Source organism: Salvia hispanica, chromosome 3 (assembly GCF_029641045.1).
Source record: "Salvia hispanica isolate PSC_SH4W2 chromosome 3, Shi_PSC_v1, whole genome shotgun sequence".
NCBI lineage: Eukaryota > Viridiplantae > Streptophyta > Magnoliopsida > Lamiales > Lamiaceae > Salvia > Salvia hispanica.
The window spans coordinates 13,926,293-13,947,921 of record NC_142694.1 but is presented as its reverse complement, the minus strand read 5'-3'; the positions used below and the strand labels follow the sequence as shown (position 1 = coordinate 13,947,921).

The 21,629-nt window shown below is 35.2% G+C and overlaps 3 protein-coding genes across 3 annotated transcripts; 2 read left to right on the top strand and 1 right to left on the bottom strand.

Annotated features, from left to right (window-relative positions):
• Positions 1-1,108: 1,108 nt before the first annotated feature.
• Positions 1,109-9,321, top strand: MSH6 (MUTS homolog 6). Its single transcript, XM_048114000.2, has 21 exons — positions 1,109-2,283; positions 2,684-2,816; positions 2,970-3,072; positions 3,166-3,219; positions 3,325-3,399; positions 3,585-3,653; positions 3,738-3,821; positions 3,924-4,118; positions 4,379-4,929; positions 5,011-5,140; positions 5,343-5,434; positions 5,530-5,708; positions 5,780-5,982; positions 6,062-6,163; positions 6,697-6,859; positions 7,264-7,550; positions 7,637-7,774; positions 8,035-8,114; positions 8,235-8,334; positions 8,448-8,577; positions 8,649-9,321. Exons 1-21 carry the CDS (start codon positions 1,443-1,445, stop codon positions 8,858-8,860), a joined length of 3,921 nt encoding a protein of 1,306 aa, XP_047969957.1. The 5' UTR covers positions 1,109-1,442; the 3' UTR covers positions 8,861-9,321.
• Positions 9,286-11,397, bottom strand: LOC125213445 (RING/FYVE/PHD zinc finger superfamily protein). Its single transcript, XM_048114001.2, has 7 exons — positions 11,236-11,397; positions 11,093-11,164; positions 10,435-10,502; positions 9,952-10,069; positions 9,786-9,863; positions 9,573-9,668; positions 9,286-9,474 (listed from the first exon to the last, which is right to left on the bottom strand). Exons 1-7 carry the CDS (start codon positions 11,368-11,370, stop codon positions 9,400-9,402), a joined length of 642 nt encoding a protein of 213 aa, XP_047969958.1. The 5' UTR covers positions 11,371-11,397; the 3' UTR covers positions 9,286-9,399.
• Positions 11,398-15,616: 4,219 nt separating this feature from the next.
• LOC125209279 (uncharacterized) lies at positions 15,617-16,383 on the top strand. Its single transcript, XM_048108884.2, has one exon. The coding sequence runs from the start codon at positions 15,685-15,687 to the stop codon at positions 16,279-16,281; it is 597 nt and encodes a 198-aa protein (XP_047964841.2). The 5' UTR covers positions 15,617-15,684; the 3' UTR covers positions 16,282-16,383.
• Positions 16,384-21,629: the final 5,246 nt, after the last annotated feature.

Genomic DNA, 21,629 nt, shown 5'->3' with positions numbered 1-21,629 from the left:
GGTAGTTTCCTTCTTAAATATTACTCGTATTGTTACACCATCATTAACTCAGTTTTATTTTCACTCAAACTCCAAATCGTATCATAACTTGCGCATCCCAAATTATGAGAAAATATATATATATATATATATATATATATATATATTTTATCCTTTTCTAGTTATTCTCCAATTCTATACTTTTTATTATTTATAAAATGAAAATTAATAGCTCAAAATTGAAATATTACCTAATGAAAATTTATTAATATTTGATTAAATTTTATAAAATAACCTAATCACCAAAGTAAAAGTTAAATACTAAGTACTCCCTCCGTCTCCAAAATTTTGACACGGTTTGACCCAGCATGGGTTTTAAGAATTGTAATGGAATGTGAGTTGAAAAAGTTGGTGGGACGCGGGTCCTACTTTTAAAGTATTAGTTTTATAATAAAATGTGAGTATGAATAAAGTTAGTGGAATATGAGGTCCACTACTAAAAATGGTAAAAAGTGAAGTGTGTCAAAATTTGGGGGACGAAGGGAGTACATAATTTATAATCCTAAGTCATTCGAAAATAGTTTGCTTATAAGTAGATCAAGCAAATTTTCATGTCGTTTCCTATGCGCTTTGTTCATCATCGGCATATCATGTATGAGTATCGTGCAGTACTCATTTGTCAACATTGCGTTTTCAATCTTGTCCATCACGATGTTCTATCGGAGGACTTTGGGCCTTTGCTTGCAGAGAATTGGTCGAAGGCAGAGAGATTGCTTGTTTTTGGGCCATTAGAAGGCTCATTGACCCCGCAAAATTTTGGACAGTTTCGGACTTGAACCTATCTTTATTGCCGAAGAAAGTCTGTTTTTCGCATATTGAATTTGGCATGGCCACATCCTTCTACATTCAAGCCAAGTGCTTGCACAAATGATCATAATGCCAGCTTTTGAATTCACTCCCCCACCCCACCCCACCTGTATTAGTAATCCATACAGTTTGCAATGCAAAATGCTGGATGCACTTAGTCATACCTGGCTTCGCACTGCAGAACAAATCTCATACGGGTCCTCGCATTCTTCATTTTCTTCATGAACGCATCGAGATCAACTCCCACCGTCAATCCCTGTTGTTCAGATAAAATCCTTCATGCAAACAAATATACAAATATGTAATGGATTCTTTGGTTCGGAGATGGAGTGCAATTTTTGTTGTATGCGAAGAGACCACAAAAGTGAGTCAAGGTCATACCCTAGGTAATGCTACTAGGTAACACGCGCCACATGGACACTTCCTCCTCGCCCACCGTCAGTTCCCGCCAACACACGCCATTTCTTTCCCGCCTTCCCTCCCTCTATGCTCTTCGGTATCCGTTCCCGCTTTTAAATCTCTCACTCTCTCTCTCCACACTACTCATTAATGATTACTGAAAGGTCTCCACATTGAATTGATACAACTTTTGCATAATGGCGCCGTCGAAGAAGGCCACCAACGGGCGCTCCCCTTTAGTCAATCAACAGCGTCAAATCACCGCTTTCTTCGGCAAGAGCCCGTCCGGATCATCTCCGGCCCCTTCAGAATCGCCCTCTCCATCCCTCTCCAAGCTAAACCCTAACCCTAGAGTGGGCCCGCCTCCAAGCCAGACCCCCATCACTCCTTCACCTCTCAATTCCAAGCGTAAGAAGCCCCTCCTAGTTATCACCCCCAATTTGGGCGCCTCTTCCGCTGAGAAACCTGTCTCCGAGAAGAAATCGTACGGGGCGGAGGTTATTGACAGACGGGTCAGGGTTTATTGGCCGCTTGATAAGTCGTGGTACGAGGGCGTCGTGAAGTCGTTTGATGAGGCATCTGGGAAGCATTTGGTTCAGTATGACGATGCTGAAGAGGAAAGTTTGAATCTTTCGGGGGAAAAGGTTGAGTGGATTGAGGAGCCCGTGAAAAAGAAGCTTCGGAGGTTAAGAAGGTTTTCTGTAGTGGAAGATGATGATTTCGAGGAGGAGGGGGACGAGCCTGATCTCAAAGAGCTAGAAGATGATTCGGATGATGAGGACTGGGAGGAAAAGGCAGGGAATGGAATATTGGAAGATGAGGACTGTTTGGAGGTTATGGAGTTGGAAGAAGAGGGAAGTGGTGGAGCTGAAGTTAGGAAGAATACGAGCCTCAGGAAACAGAAAGGGGGTGAAGGAGAAGTTGTTTCTGGTAAAAAGGGAAAAATTGTTGGGGAGTTGAAGAGTAGCTTTTCCAAGGTTTCTCCTTCGGGCAAGGCTGTGAATCTGATCGAACCTATTAGCAGAACTAGTACTTATAGTAAGTGATGAAATAGTTATGTTTGTTAAGAACTCATTTCTTGTTTAAAGCGCAAAAATAATTAAATTAAGGTAAATTAAGAGTTGCGTATTTGAAGAAGTTTAGCTTGATTATGTTATTCTTTTGAGCCTTTTTGTTCTACTTCTTCAAGAGTTCATGTTACATTGTTACTATGATTTTTTTAGTTTGATAACCAACATCATCGTAGTAATACTGTAATAAATGTAAACGTGATGGCTTCTATCTGGTAGAAATGGAAGTACTAATTCTTATTGTTGATATCTCCTTAATATGATATGATGCACGCTGTGGACATCTGTAAACTTTAGATAATGTCAATGATGTATAATAGAATGGTATATTGTATGATCAGCAGTAAATCTAAATTATGTCACTGCAGGTGTGAAGGCATCTGATACAACCAAAGAACACTCTTTTTCTCTAACAGCATCCCTTCTGGATAGCCCTTCGATGGTAGACACGGCAGAAAGATTTGCCAAACGTGAATCAGAGAAATTGCACTTCCTTGAGTTGTAAGTTGTTATGTAGCTTTGACCGACCTTCTACATTTATGGAATAGCCTTCTAGTAATGCTGTTAGCATTTGGTGTTCTGATATTTGTTTGAGGCATTGGAATTTGCTAAGATTTACTGGGAACAAATTTGAACTGATTCTCTCTCTGGCAGAGATCGTAGAGATGCCAACCGGAGGCGCCCTGGGGATGAGAAATATGATCATAGAACCTTATACTTGCCTCCAAACTTTGTGAAGAATTTAACAGGTGGCCAGGTAATTGATTTATTCATAATTTCATATAACTGGTTTTATCCCCGTTTGTGGATATCTTCAAATAGTTTATCTGATGTGTTTTGTTAATGTTAGCGGCAATGGTGGGAGTTTAAGTCGAAGCATATGGACAAAGTTCTCTTTTTCAAGGTATCAGCCAAACTCATATAGCTAGTAAAATTTATAGTCAGTGCAAGCAATGTAACTCATTGCTTTTCTGAGATTTGCAATGTTTATCTTTTATTGTCGAACCAGATGGGCAAGTTTTATGAACTTTTTGAAATGGATGCACATGTTGGAGCCAAAGAACTTGGTTTGCAGTATATGAAGGTACTTGACTTGGTTGTTTATTTATGTTGACATGCTACTATTATTAGATGAGAAGGAGAGAATCTTGATCATACAATTGCTCTTCTGAGATTTGTGGTATCTATCTGTCACATATTGATATGCTATTTTCATTATTTTAGCACTTAAAATTAAAGCTGTTAAATGATGGTTGGTTGTGCTACTAGGGAGACCAACCTCACTGTGGATTTCCAGAGAAGAACTTCACAATCAATGTAGAGAAGCTGGCAAGAAAGGTTGTCTTCCATTGTAAAGATTCTGGTTTTAGTCTACTCTAGCTCAATTTTAGTTATTTTAATTTTGATTTTTAAATTTGTTAGGGTTATCGAGTTCTTGTTGTGGAGCAAACAGAGACACCTGAACAGCTTGGCATTCGTCGAAAAGAAAGTGGCTCCAAGGATAAGGTCATTGAAGCAATTGTTCTTTCAATTTCACTAAATTAAATAAGTCCTGGAAAACTTATTTATTGTGTTATGATGTTTAGCAACTACTGCTGATCTTTCCAGGTTGTCAAACGCGAGATATGTGCTGTTGTGACTAAAGGAACTTTAACCGAGGGAGAATATTTTACAACAAACCCTGATGCTTCATATATAATTGCTGTGACGGAAAGCTGCCAAATTTCAGCAAGTGAACAAGGGATCCACATTTTTGGTATCTGTGCTGTTGATGTTGCTACAAGCAAGATTATCCTGGGGCAGGTGGGATTGAAAAGCAGAATTATATTGTTGCTAAGCATATAAAGAGCTTGATGTCTTGAATATGCTTGTGTTCTATCCTGAATAAAGATTTTATGGTTTGCTCCTGGTGGGACATGTTACTCTTGATTTGTGAATCGAAGTAGATAAAGGATATTGTGTATTTTCTTTATATGCTTTTATCAGCAGACTTTATCATGTGCTTTCTTTACTCACATCGATATATTTTCTCTGTTATATTAACTATGGTTCTCTCTGATCAGTTCAGGGATGATGCTGATTGCAGTTCGCTTTGCTGTTTATTATCTGAATTAAGGCCAGTGGAAATTATAAAACCGGCTAAGTTGCTGTGCACTGAGACTGAAAAGGCACTATTTAGGCATACACGAAATCCCCTGGTTAATGAGCTGGTTCCTTTCTCTGAATTTTGGGATGCTGATAAAGCTATTTCTGAAGTTACAAGCATTTATCAGCGCCTTGGTGGTCATTCTCATAGTTCATCAGAAAATAAAAGTACTCTGCAGCAAAGTGATTCTTCAAGGGAGAATGATGGTAGAAACTGCCTACCAGAAGTGCTATCCAACCTCATAAGCGAGGGTGAAAATGGAAGCCAAGCACTATCAGCACTTGGTGCAACTCTTTTCTATTTAAGGCAGGCTTTCCTGGACGAGTCTCTCCTCAGATTTGCTAAATTTGATCTGCTCCCATGCTCTGGTCTTGGTGAAATTGCCCAAAAGCCATACATGGTTCTTGATGCTGCTGCCATGGAAAACCTTGAGATATTTGAAAATAGCAGAAATGGAGAATCTTCTGGGTAACTTGAGCTCTTCTCATTTTTGTTTCAAAATTGCTTGTTCAATGTCATCTTATTTTTCCTCTTCCCTTGTCTTTTCAGGACATTATATGCTCAATTAAACCATTGTGCCACAGCATTTGGTAAAAGGCTACTGAGGACATGGCTGGCCAGACCTTTATATCATCTCAAGTCAATTAAGGAGCGGCAGGATGCTATAGCAGAACTGAGGGTATATTTAACTATGATAACTTTTCTCATCATAAGTTTTATTGTCCAGCCCTTAATGTTTTCATTTGATGTGTTTGAATCTACTCAATCTGAGAGAGGAACTAGTGTAACCGAATATTCTTATTGTTAATTGCTGGTTCATGTAATTTGACTTCTAATGGTAAAAAATGCCTTTATAAATATTGTTTTGTTTTGAATCATAGGGGGTTAATCAACCTAATGTGCTTAGCTTCAGAAAGGAGCTATCGAAACTACCTGACATGGAACGCTTGCTTGCACGGATATTTGCTGGCAGGTGAAGTTGCAGAGATTTTCAGTTTCATACGTTCCATTGATTTTGCTGTACTGCATCCTTCAACTATTCCGTTCTTGTTTTCTGTGTAAATACAGTGAAGCTAGTGGCAGGAATGCAAATAAAGTTGTTCTCTACGAGGATGCATCAAAAAAGAAGCTTCAAGAGTTCATTTCAGTTCTTCGTGGATGTGAAATGATGACCAATTCGTGCTCTGCACTTGGTGCTATTTTTGAGAATGTGGAGTCTACACTACTACGTCATCTATTAATTCCTGGTATAGGCGAAATACCTTTCACTGTATGTAACTCTCCTTGGTTATTAGCTCCTTATAATGGATGTTTCCAGGTTCAGGGATTCCTGATGCCAATCCAATTTTGAGGCATTTCAAGGATGCCTTCGATTGGGAGGAGGCATATCAATCAGGGCGCATTATACCTCGAGAAGGAGCAGATCTTGATTATGATGCTGCATGCCAAGTTGTTAAAGACATTGAATCCAGTCTCAAAAAACATCTAAAGGAGCAGCAGAAATTACTTGGAGATCCATCTGTAAGCATTTCTAAAATAGCCTGGTTTATGATGATCAAATTTCTTGCAAATTTAATCTGATTTCATCCCATTCTTCCAGATCTGTTATGTAACAATTGGAAAAGATGCATACCTTTTGGAAATGCCTGAGAGTTTGACACAGGCGATTCCGAAGGAATTTGAGTTACGATCATCTAAGAAGGTATAACCACAATGTTTGGCTGTGAATTCTGTATATGCCATCTACTTCAGATGCCTTGCTCCCAATGGGACTTAAACATCATCGATTTATTCGAGTGGATAAATTGCTTGTCTAAGAAACACGGTTTTATGCAGAACAAAAGTATTCCTAATGCTGATTGGAAAATTTATTGGCTCTGTTAAAAGCTTCTGTATTTGCCAAAATTTTGTTAATAGTTGGTTAGTGCAGTGATTTCGTAAATGTGTTGAACAACTTTTATACGACATCAATCAGTGATTACTTGTATTTTTAATAGCAAAAAAGGATGTATTTTATTCCATTTTAAGTAAAAACTGCCAAAAATTTAAGCTTGCTCCTTAAATGGAAAATGGTCCATTTGTTCTCCAGTAGCTTATGTCACAAGGGCTTGTGCTTCTTTCATAAATGTTCCAGTAGGTGTGGAATCTGGAATATGTTTGACTATCTTGAGATATTTCTTGTCTTGCTTGGATCTCTATTTTCTTTAATAACTATCTAAACGATTTATCTCAAAGGGTTTTGTCCGATACTGGTCCCCCGTGATAAAAGATTTAATAGGAGAGCTTTCACGAGCGGAATCGGAGAAGGAGTCAAAATTGAAGAGCATATTTCAGAGGTTAATTGAACGATTTTGTGAGAATCACATTAAATGGAGGCAATTCATCTCTACTGTTGCAGGTAATGTATTAATGTATAGTGATGTTCTGAATCTGGAGTTGGACTTTTCTCGGTGTGTGTGCATTATGATTGTTAAGATCTTTCCTTCTATGGGAAAATTGAGACGTAACGAGATTGACACTTGGCTTTAATTCATGCCATGTCTTAATATCCTAGGTAGAAAAAACCAAGTCTAAATTTATTTTAGAAAAGAAGTGACAAAACATTGCTTTCAAAATGTATTTCTGTTTTTATCTTTTTCTTATAGTACTTATTTTATTTAAAAACCTTCATATATATTCGCTTCTGTTATTCTCCTTTATATGCAACTTAATTGATGTAGTTGCTGTTGTAGTAGTATTTGTAGTAAAGAGATCGAATATCTGAACATATTTTATGTATGAGAGTTGGTTCCTGTTTTGCAGAGCTGGATGTCTTAATCAGCTTATCAATTGCAAGTGATTATTATGAAGGGAGAAGTTGTCGTCCAGTTATAGCTTCATCGAATCCTGATGAAGTGCCATTCCTCAGGGCTAAAAACTTAGGGCACCCAGTTTTAAGGAGTGATTCCCTCGGAGAGGGCACCTTTGTCACCAATGATGTCACACTAGGTGGTTCTGGCAACTCCAGCTTTATACTGCTTACGGGTCCTAACATGGGTGGAAAGTCTACTCTTCTACGCCAAGTTTGCATGGCTGTAATTTTGGCCCAGGTTTGGTGTTGGATCTCTTTTCCCCAAAGCACTGCTTGAAGTTATTCTGCTTTCTTTATCAACACGTTTACTTTGATTCTCTACAGATGGGAGCTGATGTACCAGCAGAAAGTTTTGCTTTGAATCCTTTTGACCGTATATTTGTTCGAATGGGTGCTAAAGATCAGATTATGGCTGGTCAAAGCACATTTCTGACAGAGCTTCTGGAAACTGCAGCCATGCTGGTGAGTTGATCTTGTCGATAGGTTAATTAAATGGATATTACCTGGTACCTAACACGTTCAAACCTAACGGGGAGTGTTTAGGAGAAAAGAAATAAATGTCACTGGGGTTCGGAAAAGGTACTTTAGATGGGTTAGGTATCAGGTTTGCAATATGTACAGGGATTGATTATATGATTTGTAATCAGGCTTTATTCTTATAACGAGAGGCTACCTGTATTTGAAATCTTGCCATGCTAACTTGTTGTCAATGATGAATATAGACATCAGCAACGCGCAGCTCACTTGTGGCGCTGGACGAGCTGGGACGAGGAACTTCAACATCAGATGGGCAAGCCATCGCGTATGTGCAACTTACTCTTTTTGTTGAAAATTACTAATAAACAAGTATCCTTAATTCTCTCGGCTTTAGTGAACAGGCATATTTCATTCCTTAATCTCGTATTTTGGTCTCTTTTTGCAGTGCAGCAGTGCTCGAACATTTTGTTCACACAGTGCAATGCCGGGGAATGTTTTCTACGCATTATCATAGATTAGCTGTTGACTACAAGAGTGATCCTAAGGTATGTCAATCATATCTTCTCTTTTCAAACAAGCAATAATGATACTCGAGCAGATAGTTGATAAAAAATTTCAAAGCTCTATGTAAACCTTCCTGCTTGAAACATTCATACAGGTCTCCCTCCGTCATATGGCTTGCCAAGTTGGAAAAGGAGCCGGAGATCTTGAGGAAGTAATCTTCCTTTACAAATTGACACCCGGCGCATGCCCTAAAAGTTATGGTGTTAATGTTGCTAGGTTAGCAGGTACGTAAACTGTTGAAATAGTTTCTGGAAAACATCAAGGATCACTCCCTTACTGGTGCTATTATTTCCAGGACTTCCTGATACAGTTCTACGAAAAGCTGCAGCAATGTCTCAGGAGTTTGAAGGAACTTATGGCAATAAATTAGGTGCCACTCATAGGTGGGAAGACAAAGCATCATTGATCATCGAAAACTTGATAAAGATCACAGCTACTGCTGAAAGCAAGAACATAGACTTGTTAACTAGCCTGCAGTCGAGAGCGAGTTTACTTCTACAACAATAGCATAAACCTTTCCTGTACAGTCTACCCTGCAGATTTACACAATATCCCATTCGCGTCATATGGCGCAATTTTGACCCGTATAATTCGAGTTCAGGTGAAAGAAAACCTACATCAGAGCGGCTAAAAGGTACAAGTGCCATTCCGATGATGACTTGCTCTGAGCTTGAATTTTCTAATGCAATATGCGAGTTGAGCTCGAATATTTGTTGGTGAATATATTTGAGCCTTATTCAAATATTGTCCAAAAAATGCTATATATTTTGTGAAATGTTTTGAGCTCCAGCTGTGATTTTGACTTGTCTAGGTTGCTATAAAGTTTTTTGTAAATGAGTATTAGATACTGTTGAGGTGAAAAACTATGAAAAGGTATCGTCATATCATATTTATGGTACCCTTTCAATTTCATTTAGAGATTGCAGATAAAATTATAAAAAAATGTCATCTTCATTATATTTCTGCAAGGCTTTTCTATATCTTCATCTCTATGTGAAAGAAAATTGGAAAAGAGGGAAGAATACACAGAAGGTACAAATAATTGGTTAAACTTGTGCCTCCATACTAGTACTATGCCACTGCTCTTCATCTTCATTGGAGTTTGTCTCACTATCTGCATTCTGAAACACAGGTAAAATGTTGTTGAACTATTGCACAATTTGCACTATTTAACTAGGTAGATATATTTATGGATATATGTATAGGATATCCAACATACCTGATAATGATGCCTAATGTTGCTCTGTAGTGCTGATAAAATCCTAATCAATATGTACATGGGAACCAGTATACCACTAGCCCTGGCTATAAGCACCTGCAATACCATTCCAAAACATTTAACTTAATTTTTTATTTTCTTTTTGGGTGTTTCCTAAAGCATAGAATGATATTTATGCATAAATGTTTAATGGTAGAAAATGTGGCTACTTACAGTTAGTAATGAAAAGGGGTAATCCCCTGCTCCAGTTATAATAGCAAATAAGTGTCTTGTCAAAAGAAGAGCTGTGAACTGCAAGAGTAGTAAAACTCAAATTTTAGAAGCTAATTATATAAATTTCCATATGAATATGACTCAATAATTCAGAAAATATACTCACAATTAGAGCCAGTGTTGTGCAAAAAGAAGGGCTTCTATGATCTGCATCTTCACATTGATGCTCTGTTTCAACTATTTCATTTTCTCCTTGCTCATTTCTTGGCACTTCCAAACTCCCCCTGTCACATTCAATGAATAATACAGCTATTGCATTAATGTTTATGTACACAATTATGTATATGATGCATGATAACCAACTTATCTCTTTATATAGTTGTACTATTATATTGTGATGTGAGGCTTATCTCTTTATTTTTCTTCTAATAACCAACTTAGTGGGGTATTACTAAGACAAAAAACATAGTATGGGTTTTGAATTATTAGCCTCAAATTGAGGACAGATTAAATAATAAGCCATGAACAAGCCGGTGTATTTAAAAACAAGAAAAAAACAAATCCTTATTTCAGTTGCATACTAAGTGGAGTATAAAATAACTACTAGTCGTATTAATTAATTGAGAAATTGAGAGAGAGGAGTGGATACCTTATTGTCACTGTTGCATCGATTAGCTTTATTTTCTTTGGTGGCGATGTGTAGCCAGGTTCAAATTTCTGCAATTAAATTTATAAATGGAATAAAAAAGAAGCTTTTCATTATAATTATACTACTACTAATTCGAAAAACTCTTGACGTCACAAAAATGAATAAAAAGAAGTGGGGAGACTATAAAATAGTGGGAATTAATTTGGAAAGAAAACTAGATAAGAACATATGGTGTGTCCCATCCCATTGCTGTAATAGAAAAATAAGCAAGCATTCAACTGGATAAAAAAGAACTTCAGTTGAGATAGTGACATTAACATCTATCTTTTCCTTTTAGCACAGTGCATATGTATCTGGATAACCACATCCACGCACTATTAATAATTATACTATCTAAATATGAAAAATAAATGTAATGAACAAAAAACATGAAATTCCTTCTTCTTAATATCTGAGAAAGGACAAACTTGAAAAACTCCAATTTTTTTTGAGGGGTTGAAAAATCCAAACTTTTGAACCTCACAAAACTAGTGGAAGAAAGGAATATGAGAAGCTCTTCAATGCTAATAATTCTAAATCACAAATAATATGAAGAATTTGAAACCAGTTTTATACTATTATTAAAGCCCCTCTGTCTTTCTCTCTATATAAAAGTCACCTGTAAGCAAATTTCGCAAATTGTATTTCCCTTTTCATCGCACCATCTCTGTACACAATCCCTGTGTGCAAACTGGAAACACAAGAATATATTGAATGATCAAAAAAGGGTGCCCCAAAATACCTATATAAAGATGAACATACCTTGACAGTGCCAGAACAAGCACAAGGAGTCTCGAGAGTTTTGCAGCTCTCAAATTCTTCTTCGTGGCAAATTCTGCAAATATTTGATGAATATGATGACCTCAAATCATCTATCAATAACACGATTCCTCTCATGTTTTCCTTCAATAGTTATGAAATTTGTAGTAAACAAACTCTTATATATGTAAATATTTGGAGATGCCAAGTTACACTAATACCCTTAAAGGGAGTTTTTCATGTGGCCGACCTCCAATTAAGCCAAAAAAATTCAATATGTTTTGTCAAACTACAATAATTATGGACTCACCCTAACTTTTTGGTCATTATCATCCGAATTGGTTTCTACTTTATAGGCTCTTAATTTAATACAATCTTATGCTGCGTGAATATTTATGTGTCTTACACTATTGTATTTTGCGACCGATCTTATGGCGGGAGCACGATAAATTTGTTTTTCGAATTTGTAACGATATTTGCTAAGAGAAATCACAATATATGATATACTACTATAAGAAGAGCTGCAATGATTTTTATACTATAAATTACACCAACAACAATATTTGACGTTAATTTTATTTTGTTTGTGTATAAGATCGAATATTTGGTTTTAATGACAAATAAACAACTTATTATAAAATAAAGTGTGCGGCGGTGTGCAATAATATTAGTCTTCTTGATGTAATTATTTGTAGTCAATCGTAGCTGTAGAACACCAATAAAAAGATACCATGAAAAAAGGAACCTTAATTAGCAGTTTTTTAAAATAGAAATTACATAATACTAATAATAACTGAAATTACTTATTTTTGAAAAATATGAGTTGTATGATTGCTGGATCAACGGCTCACTAAATTATACCAGAAATTTAAATTTATGGGCCCACAATTTACCACAGCACGCTCTAACATCAGCTACATGGCCCATTATCCGCAGGGCCCCAAATTCAACCTGAAATTACTTAATTTTTTAATAGAAAAATAGAAATTACATAAGTGGGAAATGGGTGGCGTATTATTTTATTCGTAGTTATGGATAAAGAAATATAATAAATAAAATTTTCATTTAGTTGTTGCGTTGTTGGATTGGACCCTATAAAGATGAGATTGGTAGAAATACTACTTGAAAGCTAGCTCACGGGAGAATGTGGTCATGCTCACGCTATATATATATATAAATCAGTTAAAATATTTTAAATGTAAATATATATAGTTGACGAAAATGAAGCAATAACACAATGTTGAGCTCCATACATCCTCGAATATGACGTGTCATAGTAAAATCTACAATAAGATATTTATTTTGTTTTATAGTACTATAAAAACTTAATAAACAATTTAATACTTTTTTCACGTTTTTGTAATTGTAGCAATATGCTATATGAAATATGGCTTCATGTTATGCTTTATTCTGTTTTGACTGTTTAAATGTGTTTTTAAGTATTTGGAGTTCAATTGTTCTTCTTAGTGTCAACCCAATACTAGTACTACAATTTAATTATTTGGTGTTTATCCTCGTTATCTTCTTATCTTGCTTCTTTCTCCCTCTAATTTCATTTTTATTCTATTTCTTGCTTCTTTCTCTCTTTAATTTCATTTTTTTTTCATTTCTTCAAATATATTTGATCAATTGATGATCTAGGTTAAGAATCTGAAAATATGTGTGTATTTTGGAATTAAAGAGCGTAAGCATTGTGTTCAAACTTCAAATAAAAATAAGATTGGCCCAATTTGCTCGTAAGATTATCAACATGCAATTTCGGATCAGGAAAAATGCAAATAATTTTTTAAATAAATGTGACAAATATCATATTTTTCACATACATCTCTTGATCTCATCCTAATAGTTATATGTAAATTCTTCGGACTAAAAGTTAGTATTTTCGAAAATCAATAAAAAGTATTATCTTCTTTTTTTTTTTAAATCCAACCGATGAGATACTTCGACGCTGTATGAACAAGTAGTATTTTAACATCTTAAGATCATCTCTCCAAACAATTTTGAAAAACTGAAAAGAAATATATATAGAAAAGTGTTTGCAAACTCTACCTTTTAAATTAACCAAAACCTTTCATAGAGGATTGGGTTTTGTCGATTTTGAATAAATGGATATATGTGTCTTGCAAGTTGCATCAATTGTTTCAGTGGTGATTGGAAATTGAAATAGACCTCAAATTGACTATTTTCAGAAAAAAATAATTTGCATTTAATTTGAAGTAATCGCTTGGTTTTTCTTTTTTTTTCCATTGAAATGATAGTGAAAAGTAAAACGGACCCATGTAGGTGAGGTTGGTGGGCCTTGTGATTGTAACATTACTTTAATAATTATTTTATTATTCATAATATATGTATGAGATATTTCATTTTGTGGTGTTGTAAAATCGAATGCAGTTTTATATACAGTTAAATTTCAGTTGGGCCAATTTTATGCAGACAACTGAAAATTTAAATAAGCATCATTTGTGGTTGATGCAAAAAATGTTACTACTACTATTTATTTAATTGTCAACTCCATCGACATTGTAAAAGGAAATAAAAATCGCATAAGGATCCAAGTTTATCTTGAGTTGTAGTCTCGATATTTTGCATGCCTTGAGCGGCTGCTGGTCCTGGATCAGTTGAACCAGTTGGGCCTCGATCAGACGAGCTCGTGGGGCGTGGTGACGGATCACGGCTGGGCTGTGTCATCACGTGCGCTGAGGCCCTATGGGCTATGAGTATAAGTTGGGACATACTCCCGCCGTCCCAAAATAGTTGAGGTGTATTTCTTTTTAATTTGTCCCTAGGTAGTTAAGTCTTTTTTTGGTAATAACTTCATTCTCTCTCTTACTTTATTATAATATTACTTTATTCTCTCTTTTACTATATATCTTTCCTTTATTCACTCTCTTACTTTTCTCTCTCCACGTTAATCTTTAAAAATCAATTTCTTAAATCTCCTGAAAAAAAATGCTCCAATTATCTTGAGACGGAGGGAGTATAAAATAGGGATATTTGAGATACACGATAATTAATGCATGGTAAAGTAAGAGAAATGAAGAAAATTGTAGTAAAAGTAGCGTTAGTAGATAATGGAACCCACATTATTATTAGTGTTTAGTGATGGGACCATACCACATGTAAATAAATAAATGTATATGAGTAATAAGTTGGGACAAATTTTTATAAATAAGACTATTTTTATGGGACGGACGAAAAAAAAAAAAAAATGACGTGACGGATATCTGTTAACTATAGAAAAAATTGGGGCATTACTAATAACCAAATCTTCCTCTCGCGGTTTTTAAATGATTGGGCTCAAAAGACAAAATGGGCCATCAGATTTTTTCTGGATCACTGTTTATTTTACTGATATTGGGCTCATTTTTAAGCCGGCCTTCACATCTTGTTGTTTTCAAGTTGCTTTCATAAAAAACTGAATTAAATCCATACTACTAAATTTTATGATCATGTTACCAGTATATATATGATTTTTTATAATTCATATGAAGGAAAAATACTTGTTTTATTTCCATTCACTTACTATACTATCTTTTTTTTTTTCTTATAATGCGAACTTCCATTGGTTTCAACTATAAGTTGGAAATACTTGTGCAAATGTATTTCGATCACTTAATTTCACTCTCTCTTTCGTTCTTTGCTTTTTATATTGATTAATGAATTTGTAAGATAAAATTACAAGTAGTTACTTTTTCCATGACATAATATAATAGTATTAGATGAAAGGTAATGCCGTTGAACGGTTCCTCTATACCGACTTAAATTGGTTTGGTTGGTATGACTTAGTACACTATATTTTCACTCATAAATATATCAATATCGCTTCACATCTTCTAAATTAGCGCAAATCCCCAACAAATGTCTATTTCTATTTTTGACCAATTCTTAATCACTTTCCTAAGTAGTGCTAATATCATTTTCATTTTTACCAATTTGGCTATAATATGTCCTGAGCAAGTGTTAATTCTCCATCTGTTTTCCGACATAAATTTATATACTACTATTTTAAAAATGAATTATCAAACTTAACTTCCTATGATATCGTATTTACTAAATCAAGAGACTTGCAATAATTTGATGTAACAAATTTACCTAAAGACATTGTGTTATTATAGTGTATATAATTGGCACTACAAAATAATTCAAGAAAAAATATGGGATGATATAGTGTGCATGCATTAGATATTAAATTCATTTTTTAATTCACATGGTATGTGCTATTTTTATGTGATTCAACACCAAGTCAACCAAATATTTGTTGAAAGTCATATTCATTTATATCAACATTATATTATATAGTCTGGTATTAAAATAAAAAATATGGAGTAACAACTTCATTTGACATTGTAATTAGTTGTTACTGAGTCCAGCATCAGCACTAATCTCAAAGTTGGAGCGGTTTAACAAACCCCTCTCTCTCTCTCTCTCTTAATTTATAATCCAACAAAACGCATGCTTTTACTCCATTTAAATCTCCTAATTCAATTCAAGCCGCCGCCGATGGGGAACGCCGCGCCGCACCGCCTACCCGACGCATCCCGAAGAGTCATCCTCTCCGACGGCAGCGTCGTCACCTACGACTCACCAATCACCGCCGCGGAGCTCATGCTGGAGCACCCGCAGCACGTGGTGGTGGAATTCAATCCGATCGCGAGCGGCGGAAAGCCAGCGCCGCTCCCGGCGGATCAGAAGCTCGAGGTCAGGAAAACCTACCTGATGCTCCGGATCAGGAGGGGAAAGCCGATCCAGCTGTCGTCGGGGGAAGCTCGGCGATTAATCCTCGCGAACAGCGCAGCTCTCAAATCAAACGCCGCGCTGGTGTCGTACACCGGATTCCTGCCAATTTTCGCGCGGATTTGCACCGCGGCGAAGAATAGGAAGCGATGGGATGAGAGGGAGGAGGCGAGATTGGATTGGTTTGCGGAGATATTGGAGGGGAGGCCGGAGTTTATGAGGAGGCAGATGTCGGGGAAGGGGTGGAAGCCGAGTTTGGATCCGATTCGAGAGAAAGCGGTGAAGGCGAAAGTTCGACATTGGATCACACTGTGAAGTTTTAGTAGAAGATGGCCTCAGCCTCATCAGCTTTACATATAACTTGTGATGTTGCTACTCTGCTTTGCTTTCGATATCTAAATTATCTTCTTATTCTTATGTTTTTTGGTTTGTTTTTTTCCTAAATTGAACCCAATGGAATCTCCAAATTTCTTTAAAATAAATATTTAACCCAACTTAATCGCCCCAAAAACTAGTAAAATTCAAACTACAAAAAAAATTGCACAAATATATAAAAAAAACCAAAAATCTGATACTAATTAATTTTCTATAGTTAAAATTAAAATATACACCGTATTACGTATCAACCAAATAGCATGTCCAAAGAATTACAATCATCATAATATATCGTAACATTTATTTTTATACTACTAAAATGGGTTGTTACCAACTTAGCATCATTATTTAAGGCACAGTAGCACGTCCAGAATTAAGTATTGGGCCAGTGGGAGAAATTTGATTTGGAATTGGGCCGGGGTAAATGTTAGAGCGTGAAGGCCCAAAATTTCTCTTGTTGTACCCAGCCCAAATTATCTCTCTTGCATTTACTAACCCATAAACTCGTGATTTGAAAGGCATGCGACAAACCATAATCTTCCCTTTACTATGTGCTTACACTTGTTAGGCTTAGTTGGTATCACCAGTCGCAGATCCAAGATTCATAAATGGGGGGGGGCGCAAATATATATTAGTAGGTTGGTTTAGAGCGAGAATGATAATTTTTTTCGATTTTCAGGGTGACGTCGGGGAAAACGGAGGAAGCGGACATGGTAATTTTACGTACGGATAAGAGGAGATCAGTCGCACGGAGGCTCCCCCCTCCACCCCAAAGATCCGCCACTGGATATCACAATTGCATGTCTTAATTCCAAAAATGAGAAACTAAATAGTGTCGAGTGCTGTATAAAAGATGAATGCGTCTAATTCCCTATTGGATTTTGCAAAACAATGTTTGTGATAAGAATCCACCAACATCAACCTATAAAACTACATCCTTCGACATTGTTAGTATGTGCAAAATCAGAATTGTGAATCTTCTTCGATAAATAGGAGCTGGCTCTAAAATCATACTACTTGACTTAATTGAATTTAGGATGGTTAAGACAATAGTGAAAAAACTAAAACTTCATGATTTTAAATTTATATTTGAAACTTTGTGGAATGGACTAGACTTCAAGGCAATTTAGTGATTTCAAAGGACAATAATAATCTCTCTATAAATTGTTATTATTATTATTAGATGTTGAAATATTGCTAAAAATGTACTCCTAGGTTCAATTTATTTTTGGCGGAAAATAAAATATAGTACTAGTACTATAAGTAATCTAGGCTCTTTTTGCCCACTAAGCTATACAAATATACAATTGCAATGTTAATATTACTGTCCCCCGAAATGAGCTTATCATATTATATTTTTGCCTGCTATGAAATACCGCTACAGATGTATAAATACAGGCGCTGACGATGTAGTAATATTAAGTATGTCCTCTAAGTCTAAGATACCTACATATAAATAAAACAAAAATATAAGATAGTAGTATTATATAAAACTTTGCCACTCCATGACCAAGGTCGATTGCCATCTGTAATTTTGAAATTTAATTAATTGAATTCAAATAACTAATTGACATCATAATTCATAACCGAATTATCTAATTAACTTAATAAGTTATCAATGGAGAACATGACAATGTTCATTATATTATTATGATTTATAATTTCTATAACTACATTACGATTTTCTTAATAATTTATTAATTGTCGACACAATAATAAATATAATTACTACTATAATTATATACCTAAATTTATTTATTTATTGTTATTATTATATTGAATATAATTTATAATTATAAAAAAATTATAAGCCATATTTAATTAAAATTATAATTGAAATCCTTAAACTAGGAAAATAAATACTGAAGAAAAGTTAAAAAAAAAAAAGAATTTGTAGCGATAATGGATTTCATTAATATATGTTTCATTTGACCGCGTAGATTTGCACAGAAATTACAACGCGTGTTGACCATCAAATTGAGTAAATCAAATCTTGGTGATCAAATCTGGACCATTTCGATCCGGAGAATCCCACAATTTTATCATGTCTCATGCCTATAAGTACCTTTCTCTTCTTCCTCTTCATACCACAAATATTTTTTTGGAGTTCCGAGTTGAAAGTAGAGAGTTATAAATTTTATGATTGTTCTAAGGGGCATGCATCAATATGTTAGATGTTTTGTTAGATAAGTATGGGAGGAATCCCCTCGCCTTGGAGGGCCATGTCGCCATCCTCGACCTTCTTTTCAAATCCCCGGTTGCTCTGGAAGCAGCCCGCCACAGGAGGATCGCCGACAAAAGAAATATATTGCACGCCTGTGTGACATACAACTCGCTAGAGTCATTCAAAATATTGGCTGAGAGTTGCCCTGAGCTGATAGAGGCAGCAGACGTGGACGGCAACAGCGTACTGCACATAGCTCTACACATGAAGCGAACTGACTTCATCGTATATCTTGTGCAGGATACAAGTGATGATGATGAAGCGATTAAGACATTGTTCACCATCCAGATTCTGGAAAAGAATCATCACGAATCCTGATGCAGCTAGGATTAATGTATGCTCCTTTGCTGCTTCAGATGATGGTGAATAGCCATGAATAATTTATTTCTTTTCCATAAAGAGGGAATGGAAAAAGAAAGTATGCATATGAAAATGAAATGAAAATTAAAAAGGTGATGGTATAAAACGTAGCTGGGCGAGAGGACGCAATAACAGCCTCACCTGCGCGGTCTCCTGCCAAAGGCCACCATCATCTGAAGCAGCAAATTAATCCTAGCTGCATCAGAATTCCTGATGATTCTTTTCCAGAATCTGGATGCACTAGTGTGGTGAGCAATGTCTTAACGAAGAACATGTACTGCGAGATATATACACGCAACACTTTAAAGGTATACGTCACACAGGCGTGCGAGATTGAGCAAGCGGAGATTTGACAAGAAGGTCGAGGATGGCGATTCCTCCCGTAGTTGTTCAGCAAAAGACACGCTGAGATCAAAAGCAACGCCGATGACATGCGATACCTTTCAATGGCATTACCTTTCATCTTAAGTATTACTACTAATCTGGGTTATTACCAACTTAGCATCACTATTTAAGGCATAGTAGCTTAGTGGGAGAAATTTGGTTTGGAAATAAGATGGGCTAAGACCTGCAAATTGGCAGCCCATACAACGGCCCAAATCCGACCCGACCAAGAAAGAAATTATGTGTAATACTTTCAGATTATATCTTTATCATCAGCATATAATGAGTATTTTCAATTCTACTTTTGTATTTACTGGTCTGAATGTTTTTGTTTGTTCACTTTTCTTCTTCTAGAATGAGAAAACTTGCGTGTTGTATTAATAAAACTGTGCAAATCAATATAACTTTGCCACGTAAATGAAAGGTGACTTGTGTATTGTATTATCAATCGTCTTTAATAAAGCTCTAAAATCGTAGTACTATGTCTATACTTAACTCATATAGTGAAATTAGGACGGAATTAAAATTTTGTGATTTTAAATTCAAATTTAAAACTCTATGAAACAGGCTAGAGGATTTAAAAGACAGTATCCCCTCTATATTTTATTTTCTTTATAACATGAATATATGATTAGATATTGGCATATTGCCCATAGGAAATGTTACTCATTCAATCCTTACGCTTATAGGCTCATTTTACTTTTGGTTGAAAATAAAACATATAGGTAATCAATGCTCTTTTTGCCTACTCAGGGCTTTTCAAAATTCTAGTAATAATTTATAAATTTTATTGTCAGCTTATTAAATTATATTTTCGCCCGCTATGGCATACTATATGTATAAAAACAGTCCCTGACGATGTAGTAATATTTAAACATGAGTATGTCCCCATAAAGATACGTACATATAAATAAAACAAAAATACAAGATATTATATAGTAATACTTTGCCACTCTATGACCAATGATGGATTGCCATCTGTATTTTTGAAATTAAAGTAATGCAACTTGCAAAGCGGGCAAGCATATCGGAGCATTATCACAATTCACAAAGAAGAATAATACGTATGACAGTGGGGGAGTTGCTTGAAAGCATCGTTTTGCACCATTATGTGATTTCACTTTCTATCTTATGAAACTCTATTATAGGCAAAATACTACCCAACTCACTTATGACATTTTTGTTACTTAAAAATTAAAATAATGTAGAAATTATATTTGTCCATGTAATCTTTATTTAGATTGAGATATTTTTCCACAAGAGATCCCCCATTAGAATCATGGATGTACCAAAATACTAGTTGCAAACTTCTCAAAATTTAGATCTAAAATATTTGTGTCTTTTTGGACTTGTCAATTGTCACAATGAACAAGAAAAAATACTTAAGTCGTCTCATAATATGAAGTTTATACTCCTAATAAATAATCTCTCATTCCTAATAAATAATCTCTCATTCGGAGTTAAAGAATTTATCAAAATAAAAACTTTCTTAAGAAGAGAAAAAACATCATACTATCAAAACAAAGGGTTAGTGACTTAACACAAAATTGTACATCCGTATATCAAACTCTCACTAGCTAGGGTTAGTAATGGTTTCAGGTTCTTTGGCAATGAGAGAGTTCAAAACAACTACCAAAACTATCAACTTGATTTTCTTAAAATAGAAAGTCTTACCAACATATTCACAACTCTTTAGTTAGCCTGATAAATGTGTGACAGATATATCACGTATAGAGAATTATATTTTTTTTCTTACAAAGAATTTGTTGCTAATTAAGGGCATGATAGTTATTACATGGAAATCTGGAGTATTATTTATTACTACTACTATTCTTCTACAGATAACAGATTATATATTGCAGATCTAGATCTGTCTCATATGTTAATCTATTCGTATTTTTCTGGACAAAATCAATTATTATTACTTTTTCTTACATTATTTTTTTCTCATACTTATTATCCATTCACTTAATTCATTAAACACCATTTTTTTATCCTCTTGCCGAAAGAAACTGCCCGGTTAATTAAGTTTCTTTTTCCCAACTGTCAAGCAAACTTAGCAAAAGATGTGTTAAACATCATCCATTTAGAATAATGTACATACATTTACTCAATCAAATGATATTAACAGAACACTAAAAAAATATAAAATAAAATAAAAATTAAATCCAGTAACTAATACAGAATTAAATCAACACGAAACTTGCATTTGGTGATCACATTTTTCGCGGTTTCATGACTTCACCTAATCAATTAGAAATATAATAAAAAGCTTCCATAATAGGAAACCTCACTTTTGTGCAACTTGCACGTTTTGCCT